This window comes from Lithobates pipiens, unplaced genomic scaffold (genome assembly GCF_037356315.1).
Source record: "Lithobates pipiens isolate NorthernLeopardFrog02 unplaced genomic scaffold, aLitPip1_a1.2 Scaffold_19, whole genome shotgun sequence".
In the NCBI taxonomy this organism is placed as follows: domain Eukaryota; kingdom Metazoa; phylum Chordata; class Amphibia; order Anura; family Ranidae; genus Lithobates; species Lithobates pipiens.
In genome coordinates, this window is record NW_027507764.1 from 597,254,796 (window position 1) to 597,277,779 (window position 22,984).

The 22,984-nt window shown below is 49.7% G+C and overlaps 1 protein-coding gene across 1 annotated transcript in view; it reads right to left on the reverse strand.

Annotated features, from left to right (window-relative positions):
* AGAP3 (ArfGAP with GTPase domain, ankyrin repeat and PH domain 3) overlaps positions 1–22,984 on the reverse strand; it is a 140,839-nt gene that overhangs the window by 62,477 nt on the left and 55,378 nt on the right. Inside the window, 3 exon segments of the mRNA XM_077493681.1 lie at positions 8,937–9,029; positions 19,666–19,821; positions 21,655–21,782. Of these exon segments, the coding sequence (XP_077349807.1) occupies positions 8,937–9,029; positions 19,666–19,821; positions 21,655–21,782 (377 nt within the window).

Consider the following 22,984-nt stretch of genomic DNA (forward strand, 5'->3'; position numbering starts at 1 on the left):
GGTACATATAATGGATGGATGGGGCAGGAATGCTTGATGGGCACATATAATGGATGGGTGGGGCTGGGGGGTATAATGGATACACAGGGTTGAAGGGCCAGGCTGGTGGGTTGGGTTAGGAAGGTTTGATGGGCACATATAATGGATGGGTGGGGCTGAGGGGTATGATGGGTACACAGGGTTGAAGGGCTAGGCTGGTGGGTGGGGTTAGGAAGGAACATAGGATAGATGGGCAGAGCTGCTGAGGGTATGAGGAATATATAGGGCTAATGGGATAGGGTGCTAGAGGTATGAGGGTACAGAAAGTTGATAGGCCAGAGGTAGTGGCATAAAAGGCATGTAGGCTTGATGGGCATGATGGCTATATAGGGTTGATGGGTACAGAGAGGTAATGGGCTGGGTGGGGTATGAAAGGTATATAGGGTTGCTGTGCCAGGCTGGTGGGGTAATGAGGTCTATATAGCACTGTTGGCCAGGCTGGTGAAGCTATGGGGGTGTAAAAAGTTGGTGGACTGGGCTAGTAGAGGTATGAGGGTTAAATAAGGTTGATGGGCTGGGCCAGTGTGGGTATGATGGATATAAAGATTTTAGTGGCCAGGCTGGTAGGTGTATGAAAAATAAAATTTGATGCTTGATGGGCTGGTGGGGGCATGAGGGGTATTACAGGGTTGATGGGCTCTGCTGGTGTGGGTATGAGGAATACATATGGTTGATGGGCTGGGCTAGTGGGGTATATAGTTTTTATGTGCTGGGCTCTTAGTGGTATGAGAATTTATAAGGTTGATGGGTAATGGGCCAAGCTGGTGGGGGGTGAGGGGCATATAGTGTATATGGGCAGGGCTCTTGGTGGTATGGGGATATATATAAGGTTGATGGGTTATGGGCTGGGCTGGTGTGGGGGGGGGGGGGTGAGGGGCATATGGTGTTTATGGGCTGGGCTGTTGGTGGTATTTGGATATATAAGGTTGATGGGGTTATGGGCTGGTGGGAGTATAAAGAATTGATGGGCTGGGCTAGTGGGGTACATAGTGTTTATGGGCTGGGGTCTTGGTGGCATGAGGATATATAAAGGTTAATGGGTTATGGGCTGTGCTGGTGGGGGTATGAAGGGTATATAGAATTGATGGGCTGGGCTAGTGGGGTATAAAAGGTAAATATGTCTATGGGATGGTGGGGTATATAGTGTTTATGTGCTGGGGTCTTGGTGGTATTTGGATGTATAAGGTTGATGGCTTATGGGCATGAGGGGAACATAGAATTGATGGGCTGGGCTATGAAGGGTAAATAGGGCTATGGGCTGGTGGGGGTATGAGGAATATATAAAATTGATTGGTTGGGCTAGTGAGGTATATGAAATTGATGGACGGGCTAGTGGGTAATGAAGGGTAAATAAATCTATGGGCTGGTGGGGTATGAGGGGTATATAGGGTTTATGAGCTGGGCTCTTGGTGGAATGATGTATAAGGTTGATGAGTTATGGGCTGGTGGGGGTATGAGGGGTATATAGGGTTTATGAGCTGGGCTCTTGGTGGAATGATATATAAGGTTGATGAGTTATGGGCTGGTGGGGGTATGAGGGGTATATAGAATTGGACGGGCTATGAAGGGTAAATAAGTCAATGGGCTGGTGGGGTATGAGAGATATACTCGCTCTCTCTATATATTACTATACAAAGGGGGCACCTTCTTGACTTTTTCGGTAATAATTTTACTTATTGTAAGACATACCTTTCCCTTCTCTCCCCGTCCACTTCGTTCAGCCGCATGTGACAATGCTGCCACTGGTTGATTGGCCCAACACTTATCACATGGTAGCTGGGAGAAACCTCAGCCCTGTGTAAGCGCCAACGGGAAGAAAGCTTGCACTGACTGAATGGTGGGGTAAGAACGGGGGGTATGTACTGAAGAGAGCTGTGAGTGCAATGATCTAGTTCATTTTAAGAGAGCAGAAACTTTTTTAAACCATGAATGCGCGCTCAGGGGCCACATTTTCAGTACCTCGGAGGACCCTCTTTATCAAGATGCAGGATTTTGGTCCATGCCGACTTATTTCATTTCAGACATCCTGTAAATTGGTTGGCCATACATTTGTTCTGTGAAGATCATGGTTCATAATGGCCTTGATTTACTAAACTTCAGCTGTCGAGGTTTGGTGGCCTTTCCCCCTTGCGGCCTCATTTGTCTGTTCTTAGATGGCAGGTAGACCATGCTGGTGGTCTCCTCCCGATGGTAAGTAAAGGGTTTCGTGAGTATTGTAATTGCGTTAGTTATACCTCTAGCTGGTTTTGTCAGATATATAGAAATACCATTTTAATCATAACAATTTGTCTGTTCTTAGATGGCAGGTAGACCATGCTGGTGGTCTCCTCCCGATGGTGGTTCTCTTCAAGGTTCCTGTGTTGGGTGTTAAGTGATGGCCCTCTGCAAAGCGGGAAGACATCTGGACTTCTCATATATAGAACACGATTATCCAGGGGCTGCGGTGTGGGAGCCTCGGGATAATCTATGGGAGACCATCATGGTGGTGGTGGTGGTCTCCTGCTGAAGGTCGCTTTCATCTGGTTCCTGTGTTGGGTGTTCAGTGACGCCGCTCGGCACAGTGGGAAGACATCTAACCCCCATATAGAGCACTATTATCCAGGGGCTCCAGGACAATCTATGGGAGACCATGGTGGTGCTCTCCTCCCGATGGTAAGTAAAGGGTTTCGTGAGTATTGTAATTGCGTTAGTTATACCTCTAGCTGGCTTTTGTCAGCTATATAGAAATACCATTTTAATCATAACAATTTGTCTGTTCTTAGATGGCAGGTAGACCATGCTGGTGGTCTCCTCCCGATGGTGGTTCTCTTCAAGGTTCCTGTGTTGGGTGTTAAGTGATGGCCCTCTGCAAAGCGGGAAGACATCTGGACTTCTCATATATAGAACACGATTATCCAGGGGCTGCGGTGTGGGAGCCTCGGGATAATCTATGGGAGACCATCATGGTGGTGGTGGTGGTCTCCTGCTGAAGGTCGCTCTCATCTGGTTCCTGTGTTGGGTGTTCAGTGATGCCGCTCGGCACAGCGGGAAGACATCTAACCCCCATATAGAGCACTATTATCTAGGGGCTCCAGGATAATCTATGGGAGACCATAGTGGTGGTCTCCTACTGAAAGTGGTTCTGTGCCGGTCTGGTCCGTTTTGGTGACTTCAAGTGGAAGTAAACTCCCCTATCGTTTTCATCCACGGAAGCTGCCATCTTTGCCTCTGTTTAATCTTCAGCTGCCACGGTGCTGCACATGTGATCCGTTATGACACCAGCCATTGGGTGGTTTGACAGTTTGGTTGAGAGCACAGCCAATGTGCAGTTAGCATTCCCGGCATGTCTTTTTTTTTAAACGGTTTAAAATTGATGGTTTTACTTCCACTTTCATTAAAAAGAGGATTGCTTCCTTTCCCTTCTCCACTCAGATAAATAGTGAATGGGTGTGCCTAAGGGAGGGGGAGGGGCCTGGCCTTCGGTGTCCTCTATTCCTTCCTTGGGCTAAGCCAACTCTGGCAAGGATTCTGGTTCTCTCTCAGGTATGGAGCTACATCGTCTATGGCGTCCTATCACCCACACCTCTCCCCGTATAAGATGGTGATGAGATCAGGCAGAGGTCGGGCAATCTTCGGTCTCCACCCCCCCTCCCCCCATATTTCATAGAAGGATGGAGCCGGATATACTGCGACTCCCCGGGATCAATAAGGATATGGCTCCCATCACTCTTCTGGAATTCAGGGTCACTTTTCCTTACTCAACTCAGGAGTGTGACGGCCATCACAGTACACTGCAGACCGTCACGAGGACCAGTGATGTCATCACTTGTATCCGGGAAGTGGTGACATCATCAATTGTATTGGAGAAGTTGTGACGTAATTAATGTATTTACATTTAATATTAGGGGTTGGAGACTTCACTATATGCACCACCTCCCTTACAAGAGTTCAAAAAAAATACCAAAAAGAGCAGAATTGGAGTTTTAAGGTGCAAAAAATAAATAAAAAAAATGTATGAAAATTGATATTCCAAAAATATATACATTTTGTTACATAAACATAATTCAAAAAAACGCCGTGGCCACTCACCCCGTTACCCGCAAGGTTCCAATCCAAGTTTAAAAGGGTGAATCCCTTGGGATAGACCGGCCATCTTTGATCTTCCCTGGTTCCCACGATAAGGAACATCGGTAAACGGAGACAAGGAAGAGCTCCGATGGCTTTTCAGTCCCCCTGAAATCCACCGTCGGCACATGAAGTTCACGTCTCGGAAAGGATAGAAGTTTCAGTTGATGAATTCGTAAACGTCGTATCATACAGTGGTGTGAAAAAGTGTTTGCCCCCTTCCTCATTTCCTGTTCCTTTGCATGTTTGTCACACTTAAGTGTTTTGGAACATCAAACCAATTTAAACAATAGTCAAGGACAACACAAGTAAACACAAAATGCAATTTGTAAATGAAGGTGTTTATTATTAAAGGTGAAAAAAAATCCAAACCATCATGGCCCTGTGTGAAAAAGTGATTGCCCCCCTTGTTAAAACATACTATAACTGTGGTTATCCACACCTGAGTTCAATTTCTCTAGCCACACCCAGGCCTGATTATTGCCACACCTGTTCACAATCAAGGCATCACTTAAATAGGAGCTGCTTGACACAGTAAGGTCCACCAGAAGATCCTTAAAAGCTACACATCATGCCGAGACCCAAAGAAATTCAGGAACAATTGAGAAAGAAAGTAATTGAGATCTATCAGTCTGGAAAGGGTTATAAAGCCATTTCCAAAGCTTTGGGAATCCAGCGAACCACAGTGAGAGCCATTATCCACAAATGGCGAAGACATGGAACAGTGGTGAACCTTCCCAGGAGTGGCGCCCAAAATTACCCCAAGAGCGCAGCGACGACTCATCCAAGAGGTCACAAAAGACCCCACAACAACGTCCAAGGAACTGCAGGCCTCACTGGCCTCAGTTAAGGTCAGCGTTCATGCCTCCACCATCAGGAAAAGACTGGGCAAAAATGGCCTGCATGGCAGAGTTCCAAGGAGAAAACCACTGCTGAGCAAAAAGAACATCAAAGCTCGTCTCAATTTCTCCACAACACATCTTGATGATCCCCAAGACTTTTGGGACAACATTCTGTGGACCGATGAGACAAAAGTGGAACTCTTTGGAAGGTGTGTGTCCAAGTATATCTGGCGTAGAAGGAACACTGCATTTCATAAAAAGAACATTATACCAACAGTAAAATATGGTGGTGGTAGTGTGATGGTCTGGGGCTGTTTTGCTGCTTCAGGACCTGGAGGACTTGCCGTGATAAAAGGAACTATGAATTCTGCTGTCTACCAAGAGATCCTGAAGGAGAATGTCCGACCATCTGTTGGTGTACTCAAGCTGAAACCAACTTGGGTTCTGCAGCAGGACAATGATCCTAAACACACCAGCAAGTCCACCACCGAATGGCTGAAGAAAAACAAAATGAAGACTTTGGAGTGGCCTAGCCAAAGTCCTGACCTGAATCCTATTGAGATGTTGTGGTATGACCTTAAAAAGGCCGTTCATGCTCGAAAACCCTCTAATGTAACTGAATTAGGACAATTCTGCAAAGATGAGTGGGCCAAAATTCCTCCAGGACGCTGTAAAAGCCTCATTGCACGTTATCGCAAACGCTTGGTTGCAGTTGTTGCTGCTAAGGGTGGCCCAACCAGTTATTAGGTTTAGGGGGCAATCACTTTTTCACACAGGGCCATGATGGTTTGGATTTTTTTTCACCTTTAATAATAAACACCTTCATTTACAAATTGCATTTTGTGTTTACTTGTGTTGTCCTTGACTATTGTTTAAATTGGTTTGATGTTCCGAAACACTTAAGTGTGACAAACATGCAAAGGAACAGGAAATGAGGAAGGGGGCAAACACTTTTTCACACCACTGTAGCAGGGTGAGGTTGCAGGGTTATTGGCCCCCCCCCTATTTTGTGGGGCAGAGACCCCTCATTGGACCATCATTTTGAAGGGCGGTATTGAATAAAAGGTCCTACAAAAGCTCCAGAAGAAGCTACGAGTGTGGTGAGACATGTAGAGGCAACCATTCCTTTGTAGTGTGACCCTAGGGCGCTAGTTGCCCCCTTTTTATAACTATTTTCTTCCTTTTTTTTATATTATGTTTATATAATAAAATGTATATATTTTTGTAATATCAAATCTTCATTGTTTTTTTCTTGCACCTTAAACTCCAATTCTGCTCTTTTGTGACGTAATTGCTCGTACTTGGGAAGCGGTGACCTCATCACTCTTATCTGAGTAATGACATCGTCACTAGTGCCTGGAAGTGTTGATGTCATCACTTGTAATTGAGAAACAAATGACGTCATCACTAGTATCTGGACGCAGTGACTTTGTATCATAGTGACATCATCACTAGTATTCGGGAAGCTGTGATGTCATCACTTGTATCTGAATATACTACGCCTTCACTCATACCCAATAAACAATGAAGCCGCTCCCCGTATTTGATAACCAGCGACGTCATTATTCGCATCTGGACAGCAGTGAGGTCATTGGTGTCACGTGACTCTGGCAATGGATACTGGAAGTTATTGGAAGAGTTATGTTATTTCTATGGACAAGCATGACCTTCAGCTTGACAGGGAGAGTCCAGCCATTTAGTGGGCAGCAGTATGGTGAGATACAACCACTCGCAGGGCAGACTTCAATGCTAGGTGAGATACAACCACTCGCAGGGCAGACTTCAATACTAGATGAGATACAACCACTCGCAGGGCAGACTTCAATGTTAGGTGAGATACAACCACGCACAGGGGAGACCTCAATGCTAGGTGAGATACAACCACTCGCAGGGCAGACCTCAATGCTAGGTGAGATACAACCACTCGCAGGGCAGACTTCAATGCTAGGTGAGATACAACCACTCGCAGGGCAGACTTCAATACTAGATGAGATACAACCACTCGCAGGGCAGACTTCAATGTTAGGTGAGATACAACCACTCTCACAGGGCAGACCTCAATGCTAGGTGAGATACAACCACTCGCAGGGCAGACCTCAATGCTAGGTGAGATACAACCACGCACAGGGGAGACCTCAATGTTAGGTGAGATACAACCACTCGCAGGGCAGACTTCAATGCTAGGTGAGATACAACCACTCGCAGGGCAGACTTCAATGCTAGGTGAGATACAACCACGCACAGGGGAGACCTCAATGCTAGGTGAGATACAACCACGCACAGGGGAGACCTCAATGCTAGGTGAGATACAACCACTCGCAGGGCCGACCTCAATGCTAGGTGAGATACAACCACTCGCAGGGCAGACCTCAATGTTAGGTGAGATACAACCACTCGCAGGTCAGACTTCAATGCTAGATGAGATACAACCACTCGCAGGTCAGACCTCAATGCTAAGTGAGATACAACCACGCACAGGGGAGACCTCAATGCTAGGTGAGATACAATCACTCGCAGGGCCAACCTCAATGCTAGGTGAGATACAATCACTCGCAGGGCCGACCTCAATGCTAGGTGAGATACAATCACTCGCAGGGCCGACCTCAATGCTAGGTGAGATACAATCACTCGCAGGGCAGACCTCACCCATGAAGAACACCCTTGGCCAGCTTGTAAAAGGTGGAGCTTGGCTCTGTCCAGTCAAGCCTTTGATCCTTCCTATTGGTCCCTTCATGTTATGAGTGGCCCCGTGGACCAATGGGGAGGCTCAAAGTATGGCATGGGACGGGTCACTCTCTGGCTATCTCCAGTGGCCTGTATTTGGACAGACTGGTGACAAGTTCAGCCGCTCTAATCTGTGCCAGGAGCCCGTTACCCATAATTCCCTACTATGGAACCTTCCAGGAATATTAGTCCGAGGGGAGAGCAGGCAAACTTGTTCCATAACAACCAACCGGATTCTCAGTCATGGAGAAGGACCAGAAAAAGCTAATTGTGTAACACTGGGTAGCACAGACATGTCCATCAACAAGGCACACCGAGTCTGAAGCCAGGACTGGCAGCCTGGCTGGGAGCTTCTCCCTCACCTTACCTTCTAACTTGTGGTCTTCTGACTTGATTGGCTCCATCTTCAGCACAAACAACATGGCCGCCTCTCCGAAGGCCGACAAGGGAAGCCGAGGTACGTCAGGGAATGCTGCTAGTGAGGTCCATATATGTTGGTGACATCACAATGAAGGATTAGTTTATATTAGGGAGAGGCCGCTGCAGGGAATCTACATCTAAGGGAAGGGTTGGAAGGACTCTCAGGGTATGTGTAGGAATGATTTCCCCCTCACTTCCTGTTCTGGGGATCATCGTCACACCCAGACTCTCCTAGTGTGTCACCAAGACAGGAAATGTGAGGCGGGTTCAGAACATCGGCTGTCGTCACTTCCTGTGGCGTCACCAGGAGGAAGTGATGGATTATGGAATATACTGGGACCGATTCATTGTTGGTGAATGCTGGATATGACCGTGTACCCCGAGTTATGGAGCCAGCATTTCAGAAGCCCCGTTCAGTTCTGGGTGTAAGATGTACTGACTGCAGCCTTCAGCACAATGACCCCGCCTTCTATCTGTAAGTAAGAATCTGGTTGGTTGCTACAGACAATTCCCATCAATAGGTTCATAGATGGAGACCACAGCAGGCAATGAAAGGTGTACCCTTCCCCCACAATCCAGCCACCCCCACCCCCCTCCCCTCCCCCACACAGATTATGAGCAGTATTCTCACACAGGTAAAGCAGATGTTCGAAGCAACATGACGGCCCACAAACACAAAGCATCGAGTGTGCGGTGACACAGGCGGGATTCCGGCTGACGCCGCAACGTTACAAGGAGCTACCTGCCCTCTCTACTCCCCCCCCCCCCAAACACACGCACACACGCTCCGCTCAGGGGGAACCCCACCTGTTTGATAGGAATGGCTCTTCCACTGCCAACACTCTCAGATTTACAATCCGGGGCTCTCTTCTCTCTGTCCACCTCTGCGCCCCTCCGAGACTGGAAGAGAACAAGATACAGCCACACATTACAATGGTACAGGAGGGAGCTGTGCGCACACCCACGCCACACAGGACAGGAAGTGGGGAGAAATAGGGGGGACGCACACACACAGGACAGGAAGTGGGGAGAAATAGGGGGGACGCGCACACAGGACAGGAAGTGGGGAAGGGATTGGAGGGGATGCACACATGCACGGAGGAAAGGAAGGAGGATGACACGCACAGGGGAGAGGAAGGAGGACAACACACGCACACGGGGGGAGAGGGAGGAGGACAACACACGCACACGGGGGGAGAGGGAGGAGGACAACACACGCACACGGGGGGAGAGGGAGGAGGACAACACACGCACACGGGGGGAGAGGGAGGAGGACGACACACACACGGGGGGAGAGGGAGGAGGACGACACACACACGGGGGGAGAGGGAGGAGGACGACACACACACGGGGGGAGAGGGAGGAGGACGACGACACACACACGGGGGGAGATGTGGGAGGACGACGACACAGACACATGGGGGAGAGGGGGGAGGATGACACACACACACACAGGGGGAGAGGGAGGACGACGACACACACACGGGGAGAGGGAGAAGGACGACGACACGCACACACGGGGGAGAGGGAGAAGGACCACACACACGGGGGAGAGGGAGAAGGACCACACACACGGGGGGAGAGGGAGAAGGATGACGCACACACAGACGGGGGAGAGGGAGAAGGACGACATACACACAGACGGGGGAATGGGGGAAGGATGACACACACACACACGAAGGAGAGGGAGAAGGACGACACACGCACAGAGGAGAGGGAGGACGACACAAACACGGGGAGAAGGAGTAGGATGACACACGCATGGAGGGAGCAGGACGACGGAGCACACACACATACATGGGGGAGAGGGAGGAGTAGGACGGCACGCACTCGAGGGGAGAGGAAGGCAAAGGACGGTACACACGTGGGGGAGAGGGAGAAGGACTACAGACATTCAGGGGGGGGGGAGATGAAGGTGAAGGACGACGCACACTTGGGGGAAGGGGAGGAAGGTGAAGGACAGCACACACTCGGGGGGGGGGGTGAGGAGAGGAAGGGCACACACCGGGGGGGGGGGGGGGGGGGGGCATGAGGGGAGGAAGGTGAAGGACGGCACACACATTGGGGGAGAGGAAGGAGATGGACAGCAAATACTCGGGGGAGAGGAAGGACGACGGCACACACACAGGCAGCGGTGCAGGCCGAGCACCGGCACCCCACCCACACTGGCCCTGCGTTTTCCCTCCTATCCTGTGCGGCAGCGGGAATCCTGCTCGGAGAGAAGCATGGAATGTCACATGCATGAAGGGGACAGACACAGGCAGACAGATCCATTCCAATCCGTTTATTGAATACAGACTGTCACCAGAACAGAATTCAAGAATGAAGAGAAGAAATCTAGTACAAAACAGCATTATAGATGGCCGGTGAGTCTGCGATCGATCTCTCTATGTACAGGCGGCAGGTGCAGGAAAAGTACAATCCGCAAGAAACGCTGGCTCCAGAAAAGTGCTTCCATGGAGATACACAGCACAAGGATTACATTCAGACAGGAAGAAGAAACAGCAGCATGTCAAGAAGATGGGGTGGGGGTGGGGGTTCCCACGTGGATCCCCCACATCCAAGTCTCCATGTCTTTTCCAAGGCTATGGGAAGAGGAGGAGGAGGAGGAGGTGGTGGTGGTGGTGGTGTGGTGGCTCCGTGCAGGCTGCAGGGCGGAGGGTCTCCAGCACTCAGCGGCGCCTGCCCAGGCACGGAGGAGGAAGAAGAGGAGGAGGAGGGGATGTCCCGTATAGTTCCGTTCAGTCTCTACCCCACAGGAGGGAGGAAGATGGGGTGTAAGGCCACCACTCAGGGGCAGTTGGTTGAGTGAGCAGTCAGATACTTGCGCAGGACAGACACACGACTCTGAGGAGGTGGCAGAGGAGCCAGCGGAAGCCTCTGAAACGTCCCAGTCTAGAAAAGGTGAAAGGTTCCAGTACAGAAAAGGGACGAGAGAGAGAGAGGAGACTCTCACATTGACACATCACTGTGACCAATGACAGGCCAACATCGTCTTATCAATATATACAGGGATGGCCATGACACGAACATTCAACCCATGAAGATGGAAGATGGCGGGTGGATGGAGGGGAACCACAACACTGAGCTGAACATCCATCACAGCACTGCCAGAGCCCAACCCGGGAGATACCCATATCAGGGGCAAAAAGAAGAGAGCGAGAAAAAAAAAAGGGGGGGGGGGAGAAAGAGGAAGAGACGATGGGAATGAATAGGAAAGAAAGGGGGAGGAAGAGAATAGAATAGGGGGGAGAGAATGAAAGGGAAGAGAAGAGGGGAGACAAGATGGGAAGGGAGGGGAGACAAGTTGGGAAGGGAGGGGAGACAAGTTGGGAAGGGAGGGGAGATGGGAAGGGAGGGGAGATGGGAAGGGAGGGGAGATGGGAAGGGAGGGGAGATGGGAAGGGAGGGGAGATGGGAAGGGAGGGGAGGGGAGATCGGAAGGGAGGGGAGGGGAGACAAGATGGGAAGGGAGGGGTGGGGAGGGGAGACAAGTTGGGAAGGGAGAGGAGACCAGATGGGAAGGGAGACCAGATGGGAAGGGAGGGGAGACAAGTAGGGAAGGGAGGGGAGACAAGTAGGGAAGGGAGGGGAGTGGAGAGGAGACAAGTTGGGAAGGGGGGTGGAGAAACAAGATGGGAAGGGAGAGGAGAGAAGATGGGAGACAAGATGGGAAGGGAGAGGAGAGAAGATGGGAGACAAGATGGGAAGGGAGAGGAGAGAAGATGGGAGGGGAAGAGAAGAGGAGAGAGAATTGAGAGAGGAGGGAGAGAAAGAAAGAAGAGAGAAGAGGAGAGTGAGGAGAGCGGACAGGTACACTTGTCTAGTGGGAACATTAAGAATTGTGAAGGGCGGCATGTTTGGGCTGATATGAGGATCACTCTGATGGGGACTACGATGGAAGACCCCCTAGAGCAGATACAATTTGGCAGAAACTGTTCCAGGACATACAGAGATGTTCTGTGACAGTCTGGAGCGGGTGGGGAGAGATGACAGAGCACAACTACACAGGATCTCCACCATCAAATCACCCAAAACGCAGTTCTTCCTATCCCATCCCAGCCAATGTTACCCTTCCTCCAATCCCAACCCAGCCAATGTTACCCTTCCTCCAATCCCATCCCAGCCAATGTTACCCTTCCTCCAATCCCAACCCAGCCAATGTTACCCTTCCTCCAATCCCAACCCAGCCAATGTTACCCTTCCTCCAATCCCAACCCAGCCAATGTTATCCTTCCTCCAATCCCAACCCAGCCAATGTTATCCTTCCTCCAATCCCAACCCAGCCAATGTTACGCTTCCTCCAATCCCAACCCCGCCAATGTTACGCTTCCTCCAATCCCAACCCAGCCAATGTTATCCTTCCTCCAATCCCAACCCAGCCAATGTTACTCTTCCTCCAATCTCAACCCAGCCAATGTTATCCTTCCTCCAATCCCATCCCAGCCAATGTTACCCTTCCTCCAATCCCAACCCAGCCAATGTTACCCTTCCTCCAATCCCAACCCAGCCAATGTTATCCTTCCTCCAATCCCAACCCAGCCAATGTTACCCTTCCTCCAATCCCATCCCAGCCAATGTTACCCTTCCTCCAATCCCAACCCAGCCAATGTTACCCTTCCTCCAATCCCAACCCAGCCAATGTTACGCTTCCTCCAATCCCAACCCCGCCAATGTTACCCTTCCTCCAATCCCATCCCAGCCAATGTTACCCTTCCTCCAATCCCAACCCAGCCAATGTTATCCTTCCTCCAATCCCATTCCAGCCAATGTTACCCTTCCTCCAATCCCAACCCAGCCAATGTTACCCTTCCTCCAATCCCATTCCAGCCAATGTTATCCTTCCTCCAATCCCAACCCAGCCAATGTTACTCTTCCTCCAATCCCAACCCAGCCAATGTTACCCTTCCTCCAATCCCATTCCAGCCAATGTTATCCTTCCTCCAATCCCAACCCAGCCAATGTTACCCTTCCTCCAATCCCAACCCAGCCAATGTTACCCTTCCTCCAATCCCAACCCAGCCAATGTTATCCTTCCTCCAATCCCAACCCAGCCAATGTTACTCTTCCTCCAATCCCATCCCAGCCAATGTTACCCTTCCTCCAATCCCAACCCAGCCAATGTTACCCTTCCTCCAATCCCAACCCAGCCAATGTTACCCTTCCTCCAATCCCATCCCAGCCAATGTTACCCTTCCTCCAATCCCATCCCAGCCAATGTTACCCTTCCTCCAATCCCAACCCCGCCAATGTTACCCTTCCTCCAATCCCAACCCAGCCAATGTTATCCTTCCTCCAATCCCAACCCAGCCAATGTTATCCTTCCTCCAATCCCAACCCAGCCAATGTTACGCTTCCTCCAATCCCAACCCCGCCAATGTTACCCTTCCTCCAATCCCATCCCAGCCAATGTTACCCTTCCTCCAATCCCAACCCAGCCAATGTTATCCTTCCTCCAATCCCATTCCAGCCAATGTTACCCTTCCTCCAATCCCAACCCAGCCAATGTTACCCTTCCTCCAATCCCATTCCAGCCAATGTTATCCTTCCTCCAATCCCAACCCAGCCAATGTTACTCTTCCTCCAATCCCAACCCAGCCAATGTTACCCTTCCTCCAATCCCATTCCAGCCAATGTTATCCTTCCTCCAATCCCAACCCAGCCAATGTTACTCTTCCTCCAATCCCAACCCAGCCAATGTTACCCTTCCTCCAATCCCAACCCAGCCAATGTTACCCTTCCTCCAATCCCAACCCAGCCAATGTTACCCTTCCTCCAATCCCAACCCAGCCAATGTTACTCTTCCTCCAATCTCAACCCAGCCAACGTTACCCTTCCTCCAATCCCATTCCAGCCAATGTTATCCTTCCTCCAATCCCAACCCAGCCAATGTTACCTTTCCTCCAATCCCATTCCAGCCAATGTTACTCTTCCTCCAATCTCAACCCAGCCAACGTTACCCTTCCTCCAATCCCAACCCAGCCAACATTACCCTTCCTCCAATCCCAACCCAGCCAATGTTACTCTTCCTCCAATCCCATTCCAGCCAATGTAACTATTTCCCCAATCCTATATAAACTAAAGTTCACCTTCCCCAATACTTAGGACTCTTTAGTTTCGTAGACATTTGTCTTAGCATGGCCTTCCCATCACTCACCTTCTGCTCTCATTACCATCCCCCGTTGAACATGAATTATGGTTTAGTCCAGTTCTCACCAAATATAATTACCCCTTTCACTGTGCTCTAATTATCCCTTCAACTAACATTAGCTGATTCTCTGGTAAATTGTGCCAAAACATCTGTACTGGTCCCAACCCGAATATGTCTGACAGAATGGGGGACAAGGCTCCAATTTAAATCATTAGTAAATAGGAAATGTAGCTGGTAATGGTTGGACACATCGAATCAACCTTCCCTCTGACTATGCCCAACATTGGATATTATGTGACTTTTTCCCCCGACTTTAATAAACACGTCTCTGCTGAGTATGTCCTCAGGCAGACAACCATGCAGCTTGCCCGGCTGATCAAACCCTTCACTGAAGCCGGGAGTCAGCATTCTATTTAGGTCATCTGAAGGTGGAGCACCCATAAAAAGAGGAGGAAGAGTTTTTGCCGACTGTTATGGGTTTCCATGCCAGGCTGGTTCTCAGAGGCAGTGCTGGACTCCTTATAAAGCATACTAATTAGTGATGTCCGCCCTCCTGATGATGTGCTGAGCCTGGCAGGAGAGTCCTAGCTCAGCATATGAAGGGGAATCATGAGGCCAATAAGGGAAGAAGGACTGGAGAGCAACCCTTCCCTCCATTATTGAACACAAAACAAAGATAAAAAAAAAAGGAAACAAATAAACAGTTGGTATCAGAAAGCCTGCTGTGTATCGGCATTACTTGGATGGTACAAAGTTCACATCACCACAAAACAGCCACAATAAAAAAAAACAGAACAAAAAGAAAAGAAACGTAAGTTCTGATGAAGACAATTACAGAAAAAGGGCTCTAACTTCCCCCAACACAACCCGTCTACAACGGGGCCTACATGTCCTATTCATGGCTCTCAGGTCACACTCCTGTGGGACAACCATCTCAGGTTTGGTGATGAGTGTGCAATGCGTGCGTCTGTAAGCGGCTTGAGTGCGTTTTCTAGAAGGGGTTCTATGCTCTCCAAAGTGATCCTTCTACCTAGGTGTTTATTATTTTTCATGTGGTTCCTCTTTCCGGTCTAGATATACGAGATTCTCTTATTTAGCTCCTCTCTTGGGTCCAGTTTTCTGATTAGGTTCTTTTCTCCGTTCTACAAGCTTGTTGTTCCAGAGTAGTGTCTCTTTCTCCCCAGTCTCGAGGAGTGTTATCACGAGGTGTGCGTCCTCTTTACAGTCAAGATTTATGATACTCCCCGGCGTGGTCCCTCTCTGAATTAGACACGTGTTACTCTCCGGTGTGGTCCCTCTCTGAATTAGACACGTGTTACTCTCCGGTGTGGTTCATCTCCAGTCTGGATTTATGTTGCTCTTCAGTGCGTTTCATTTTGTTCTGCATGTGTGATACTCTTCAGTGTGGTTCCTCTCTCTGTTCTGGATGTGTGTTAGTCTCTGGTGTGGTTCCTCTCTCTGTTCTGGATGTGTGATACTCTTCAGTGTGGTTCCTCTCTCTGTTCTGCATGTGTGATACTCTTCAGTGTGGTTCCTCTCTCTGTTCTGCATGTGTGTTACTCTTCAGTGTGGTTCCTCTCTCTGTTCTGCATGTGTGATACTCTTCAGTGTGGTTCCTCTCTCTGTTCTGCATGTGTGTTACTCTTCAGTGTGGTTCCTCTCTCTGTTCTGCATGTGTGTTACTCTTCAGTGTGGTTCCTCTCTCTGTTCTGGATGTGTGTTACTCTTCAGTGTGGTTCCTCTCTCTGTTCTGCATGTGTGATACTCTTCAGTGTGGTTCCTCTCTCTGTTCTGCATGTGTGATACTCTTCAGTGTGGTTCCTCTCTCTGTTCTGGATGTGTGTTACTCTTCAGTGTGGTTCCTCTCTCTGTTCTGCATGTGTGATACTCTTCAGTGTGGTTCCTCTCTCTGTTCTGCATGTGTGATACTCTTCAGTGTGGTTCCTCTCTCTGTTCTGGATGTGTGATACTCTTCAGTGTGGTTCCTCTCTCTGTTCTGCATGTGTGATACTCTTCAGTGTGGTTCCTCTCTCTGTTCTGCATGTGTGATACTCTTCAGTGTGGTTCCTCTCTCTGTTCTGGATGTGTGATACTCTTCAGTGTGGTTCCTCTCTCTGTTCTGCATGTGTGATACTCTTCAGTGTGGTTCCTCTCTCTGTTCTGGATGTGTGATACTCTTCAGTGTGGTTCCTCTCTCTGTTCTGCATGTGTGATACTCTTCAGTGTGGTTCCTCTCTCTGTTCTGGATGTGTGTTAGTCTCCGGTGTGGTTCCTCTCTCTGTTCTGCATGTGTGTTACTCTTCAGTGTGGTTCCTCTCTCTGTTCTGGATGTGTGTTAGTCTCTGGTGTGGTTCCTCTTTCTGTTCTGCATGTGTGATACTCTTCAGTGTGGTTCCTCTCTCTGTTCTGCATGTGTGATACTCTTCAGTGTGGTTCCTCTCTCTGTTCTGCATGTGTGTTACTCTTCAGTGTGGTTCCTCTCTCTGTTCTGCATGTGTGATACTCTTCAGTGTGGTTCCTCTCTCTGTTCTGCATGTGTGTTACTCTTCAGTGTGGTTCCTCTCTCTGTTCTGCATGTGTGTTACTCTTCAGTGTGGTTCCTCTCTCTGTTCTGCATGTGTGATACTCTTCAGTGTGGTTCCTCTCTCTGTTCTGCATGTGTGTTACTCTTCAGTGTGCTTCCTCTCTCTGTTCTGCATGTGTGATACTCTTCAGTGTGGTTCCTCTCTCTGTTCTGCATGTGTGATACTCTTCAGTGTGGTTCCTCTCTCTGTTCTGCATGTGTGATACTCTTCAGTGTGGTTCCTCTCTCTGTTCTGGATGTGTGATACTCTTCAGTGTGGTTCCTCTCTCTGTTCTGGATGTGTGTTAGTCTCCGGTGTGGTTCCTCTCTCTGTTCTGCATGTGTGTTACTCTTCAGTGTGGTTCCTCTCTCTGTTCTGCATGTGTGATACTCTTCAGTGTGGTTCCTCTCTCTGTTCTGGATGTGTGTTAGTCTCCGGTGTGGTTCCTCTCTCTGTTCTGCATGTGTGTTACTCTTCAGTGTGGTTCCTCTCTCTGTTCTGGATGTGTGTTAGTCTCTGGTGTGGTTCCTCTTTCTGTTCTGCATGTGTGATACTCTTCAGTGTGGTTCCTCTCTCTGTTCTGGATGTGTGTTAGTCTCTGGTGTGGTTCCTCTTTCTGTTCTGCATGTGTGATACTCTTCAGTGTGGTTCCTCTCTCTGTTCTGCATGTGTGATACTCTTCAGTGTGGTTCCTCTCTCTGGACTAGAAACGGGTCACTCTTCCGGGTGTTTCATTTGCTTGGTTCAGATTTATGTTACTTTTCTGTATGTTTTCGCTCTCTGAGTTAGATATGCGCTCCAGTGTACTTTCCCTCTGCGGGCTAGATGTACATTACTCTGCAGTATGGTTCTCCTCTCCAATCCAGAGAAGTATTACCCTCTGGTGTGGTTCTTCTCTTGTGTCTAGATGTCTGTTACGCTCCAGCAGGACTCCTCCTCAGTCTTCATGTGGGTTACACTCTAGTGTAGTTCCTCTCTCTTCAGTCTAGTTGCGTTCTCTCTCTCTGGTCTACACGCGTTACTCTCCAGTGTAGACATGCACTACTCTCTAGTGTGGATTCTCTCTCTGATCTAGGTGTGCGTTCCCCTCTGGGGTGGTTCCCCTCTCGAGTCTAGATTTCTGTTACTCCTTTGAGTGGTTATTTCCTCTTTGGTCTGGATTTCGGATACTCTTTGGTGTGATTCCTCTCTTCAGCCTAGATGTGAGGTCTTCTCCAGTGTGGTTACCAAGGTCTGTTACTCTGTGGAGTGGTTCTCCGCTTTGGTCTAGAATTGTGTCACTCCCCGATACTACTTATCTTTCTGTGGTCTGGAAGTTCATTACTCTCCACTGTGTTTTCTCTCCTCCCTGGTGTAGAAGTGTGGTACCTTATACTGTGTCCGGTGTGGTATCTCTCTCAAGACTAGATGCCAGTTACTCTACGGTGTGGTCTCTCTCTCCAGACTAGATGCCGGTTACTCTATGGTGTAGTCTCTCTCTCCAGACTAGATGCCAGTTACTCTACGGTGTGGTCTCTCTCTCCAGACTAGATGCCGGTTACTCTACGGTGTGGTCTCTCCCTCTCCAGACTAGATGCTGGTTACTCTCCGGTGTGGTCTCTCTCTCCAGACTAGATGCCGGTTACTGTACGGTGTGGTCTCTCTCTCCAGACTAGATGCCGGTTACTCTGTGGTGTGGTCTCTCTCTCCAGACTAGATGCCGGTTACTCTCTAGTGTGGTCTCTCTTTCCAGACTACATTACGGTTACTCTCTAGTGTGGTCTCTCTTTCCAGACTACATTCCGGTTACTCTATGGTGTGGTCTCTCTCTCCAGACTAGATGCCGGTTACTCTCTAGTGTGGTCTCTCTCTCCAGACTAGATGCCGGTTACTCTCTAGTGTGGTCTCTCTCTCCAGACTAGATGCCGGTTACTCTCTAGTGTGGTCTCTCTCTCCAGACTAGATGCCGGTTACTCTCTAGTGTGGTCTCTCTTTCCAGACTACATTCCGGTTACTCTATGGTGTGGTCTCTCTCTCCAGACTAGATGTCGGTTACTCTCCGGTGTGGTCTCTCTCTCCAGACTAGATGTCGGTTACTCTCCGGTGTGGTCTCTCTCTCCAGACTAGATGTCGGTTACTCTCCGGTGTGGTCTCTCTCTCCAGACTAGATGCCGGTTACTCTGCGGTGTGGTCTCTCTCTCCAGACTAGATGTCGGTTACTCTCCGGTGTGGTCTCTCTCTCCAGACTAGATGCCGGTTACTCTGCGGTGTGGTCTCTCTCTCCAGACTACATTACGGTTACTCTCTAGTGTGGTCTCTCTTTCCAGACTACATTCCGGTTACTCTCTAGTGTGGTCTCTCTCTCCAGACTAGATGCCGGTTACTCTCTAGTGTGGTCTCTCTTTCCAGACTACATTCCGGTTACTCTATGGTGTGGTCTCTCTCTCCAGACTAGATGTCGGTTACTCTCCGGTGTGGTCTCTCTCTCCAGACTAGATGTCGGTTACTCTCCGGTGTGGTCTCTCTCTCCAGACTAGATGTCGGTTACTCTCCGGTGTGGTCTCTCGCTCCAGACTAGATGTCGGTTACTCTCCGGTGTGGTCTCTCTCTCCAGACTAGATGCCGGTTACTCTGCGGTGTGGTCTCTCTCTCTCTGCAGACTACTGTAGAAGTCTTTTACTCTGATGTGGTGTCTCTGCTCTAGATGATCACTCTGGCCCTTAGTTACACCCCCCCCCCCCCCCGATTCTAGAGAGGCTTCTCTGTGGTCCTTGGTTACACCCTCCCCCCAATCCCAGAAGGAAAGCTGGGTGTTCTGGTAATCTCACACAAAGGTACTTACTGTAAAGATGTTGGAACGGCGCTTGCTTTGCTTGCGTATTGGGGTTGGTGTACTGGAGGCTGCAATGGTCTCGATACGCAGTTCACGTTGGCTTATACTGGGAGTAGAGGGAACGGAGGAGGAGTAGTCACTGAATGTTCCGGCACCATTGGTGGCCTACATAGAATAAAATAGATACGTTGGATAGGGTTATTGGAGAACACAATAGAAGAACATTCTGCAGCAAAGTACAGGCCACTCCCAGCCCTCTCTGGTCTCATGATGACCGGTATATGTACAAAGAAGGAACCAACCAGTCTGCCACCCCCACCGCCATACAACCCATTTCCTGAACACAAGGATGAGTACAGACCGGCACACTCACTGCCCGTACTTTGATTCATGGCAGGATTCTGGGGTGCCAGGTACACACTGCACAGCTCTATTTGTATGAACAATAAAAACTTTATTTACACGAAAAAAACAAAAAACAAAAAAACAATCCAAACCATAAAATCCCACCATGATGTATATTGAACCACGGCCACCGAATGAATGACAATCATCCCCGTCAGCCTGCCAGCATTTCCCATTCAACTACCTGACATATGCCATGGCTTCTCTGACATCATTGCTATACACTGAGATGCACTGACATCACCCGGAGGACGTGTGTGTGTGTGTGTATGTGTGTGCGTGGGTGAGGGGATAGGTGAGCGTTTACAGCCGTTCTCCAGACATCGTCCATTACAATGTTCCACCAACTCACTCAAATGGTGAGGTTCTGTCAATATAGTCATAGTGAAGACATCATTCTGCCTCCTCTGACCCCACCCCCACCCTGCCAAACCCACTACAAGATCCGTCTCCCTGCGATCCCATAACCCAATTATAGAACCGAATTCTCCTCCAGCCTTAGTGAAGGCTCTCCTTGCCCTCAGGCACTCTCAGCAAAGGACTCCCTGCGCCCTCACCGGAGGGCTCCCTGCCCCCTCACCGGAGGGATCCCTGCCCCCTCACCGGAGGGATCCCTGCCCCCTCACCGGAGGGCTCCCTGCCCCCTCACCGGAGGGCTCCCTGCCCCCTCACCGGAGGGATCCCTGCGCCCTCACCGGAGGGCTCCCTGCGCCCTCACCGGAGGGCTCCCTGCGCCCTCACCGGAAGGCTCCCTGCGCCCTCACCGGAGGGCTCCCTGCCCCCTCACCGGAGGGCTCCCTGCGCCCTCACCGGAAGGCTCCCTGCGCCCTCACCGGAAGGCTCCCTGCGCCCTCACAGGAGGGTTCCCTGCGCCCTCACCGGAAGGTTCCCTGCGCCCTCACAGGAAGGCTCCCTGCGCCCTCACAGGAGGGTTCCCTGCGCCCTCACAGGAGGGTTCCCTGCGCCCTCACCGGAAGGCTCCCTGCGCCCTCACCGGAAGGTTCCCTGCGCCCTCACAGCGATGGCTCCCTGCGCCCTCACAGCGATGGCTCCCTGCGCCCTCACAGCGATGGCTCCCTGCGCCCTCTCAGCGATGGCTCCCTGCGCCCTCTCAGCGATGGCTCCCTGCGCCCTCTCAGCGATGGCTCCCTGCGCCCTCTGGGCTCCCAACCCTCTCAGCTAAGGCTCTCCGGGAAGGCCCTCAGCGCTCTCTGGGAAGGCCCTCAGCAATGCCCTCCCGGCCAAGAGTCTGATATCCGGCATACTCACATACAGATGTCAGGTGCATGTTAACATATTAAAATTACTTTTTAATCCCGGGTAGCGGCTGCTTTTGCCAATTCCCCTCCCATGCATCCCTATTAGCCAGAAAGACAGCCCATCATAGTGATGGGGAAGCCAAAATATGGTGGAAAGGGAAGAAGCAGACAAGGGATGGGACCTCTGCCGTACAGGCTGTAGGGGGGGGGGGGGGGAGGTAATGAAAGCTGCTTCCACCTTAATATTAGTGTGTCGTCGCTTTAAATTTTCAGAAATAAAATGGAATTGCTTCCTAAACGATTGTTCATAATGGACACCGACTCGTCCTCTTACCTGGTTAATGTGCATGGATGGAATGGTGGCAGCAGACACGGAGGAGTGGCTTGGGGAATTGGGGAGAGATTTACATGGACCAATAGAAAGTTGCTGCTTCTTACGGAGGGCGACCACCTTCTGAGCCACTGAAAAATGAAAAGACAAGGCAATTAAAGAGGAGACCAGAGGTAATTAAAGTATAATTGTATACAAATATTGGGGCGCCGTGTCATTAAATGATACAATACATCCAGTGCAATAATACAACAGTGAATGTGCCGACACAAAGCACGCAATGCCATTTCTCCTGACGACTTCTACATGGACGAAACACGTAGGGGCAGAGCTTTGGTGCTGACGTCATCACAAATGCTGGATTGTATACATTACCTTTGCGAGTACATCCATATCTAATAAATAGCATTCTGTTTGAGGATAATGCACTATGGATTCCTCCTCTTTTTTTGTGGGGCTTACCTTAAAAATATGACCCGGCTTTGGATCACCCTAATCAGCAGCAATTGACCAATACACTCCCAGAAGCAGAGCTATTTCTGTGGTGGCCTGATCTGGTGAATTTTATCTCCGAGCGCTTTAGTCCTCTTCATTTTGATGGGTCTAATGTTCCGGTAAGTGGATAGTGGCCATACCATTTCCCCTGACGACTTCTACATGGACGAAACGCGTAGCGGCAGAGCTTTGGTGCGGACGTCATCACAAATGCTGGATTGTATACATTACCTTTGCGAGTACATCCCTATCTAATAAATAGCATTCTGTTTGAGGATAATGCACTATGGATTCCTCCTCTTTTTTTTGTGGGGCTTACCTTAAAAATATGACCCGGCTTTGGATCACCCTAATCGGCAGCAATTGACCAATACACTCCCAGAAGCAGAGCTATTTCTGTGGTGGCCTGATCTGCTGAATTTTATCTCCGAGCGCTTTAGTCCTCTTCATTTTGATGGGTCTAATGTTCCGGTAAGTGGATAGTGGCCATGATTCACACGATTGTTGTGTTTCACACTTACTATTGTACCATTTATATTCAGTTATAGGTGTGGGATCATTTAAAGGAGACGGTGCACTGTTATTTGTATGCAATTCTTCTATCCAGCATTCAGGTGTGCAGCATCTTCGTTTTAAGTTTGTAAAATTAGTTTTCATGTGAATTTTGCAAATTCTTATTGGAGACCTGCACAAGGCTGGAATGGGCTACAAGACCATCAGGAAGAAGCTTGGTGAGGAGACGACTGTTGGAGCGATTATTCACAAATAGAAGAAATACAAAATAATGGGGTGAGGATGGTCATGAGGAAAGTGAGGGATCCGCCCAGAACTACACGGG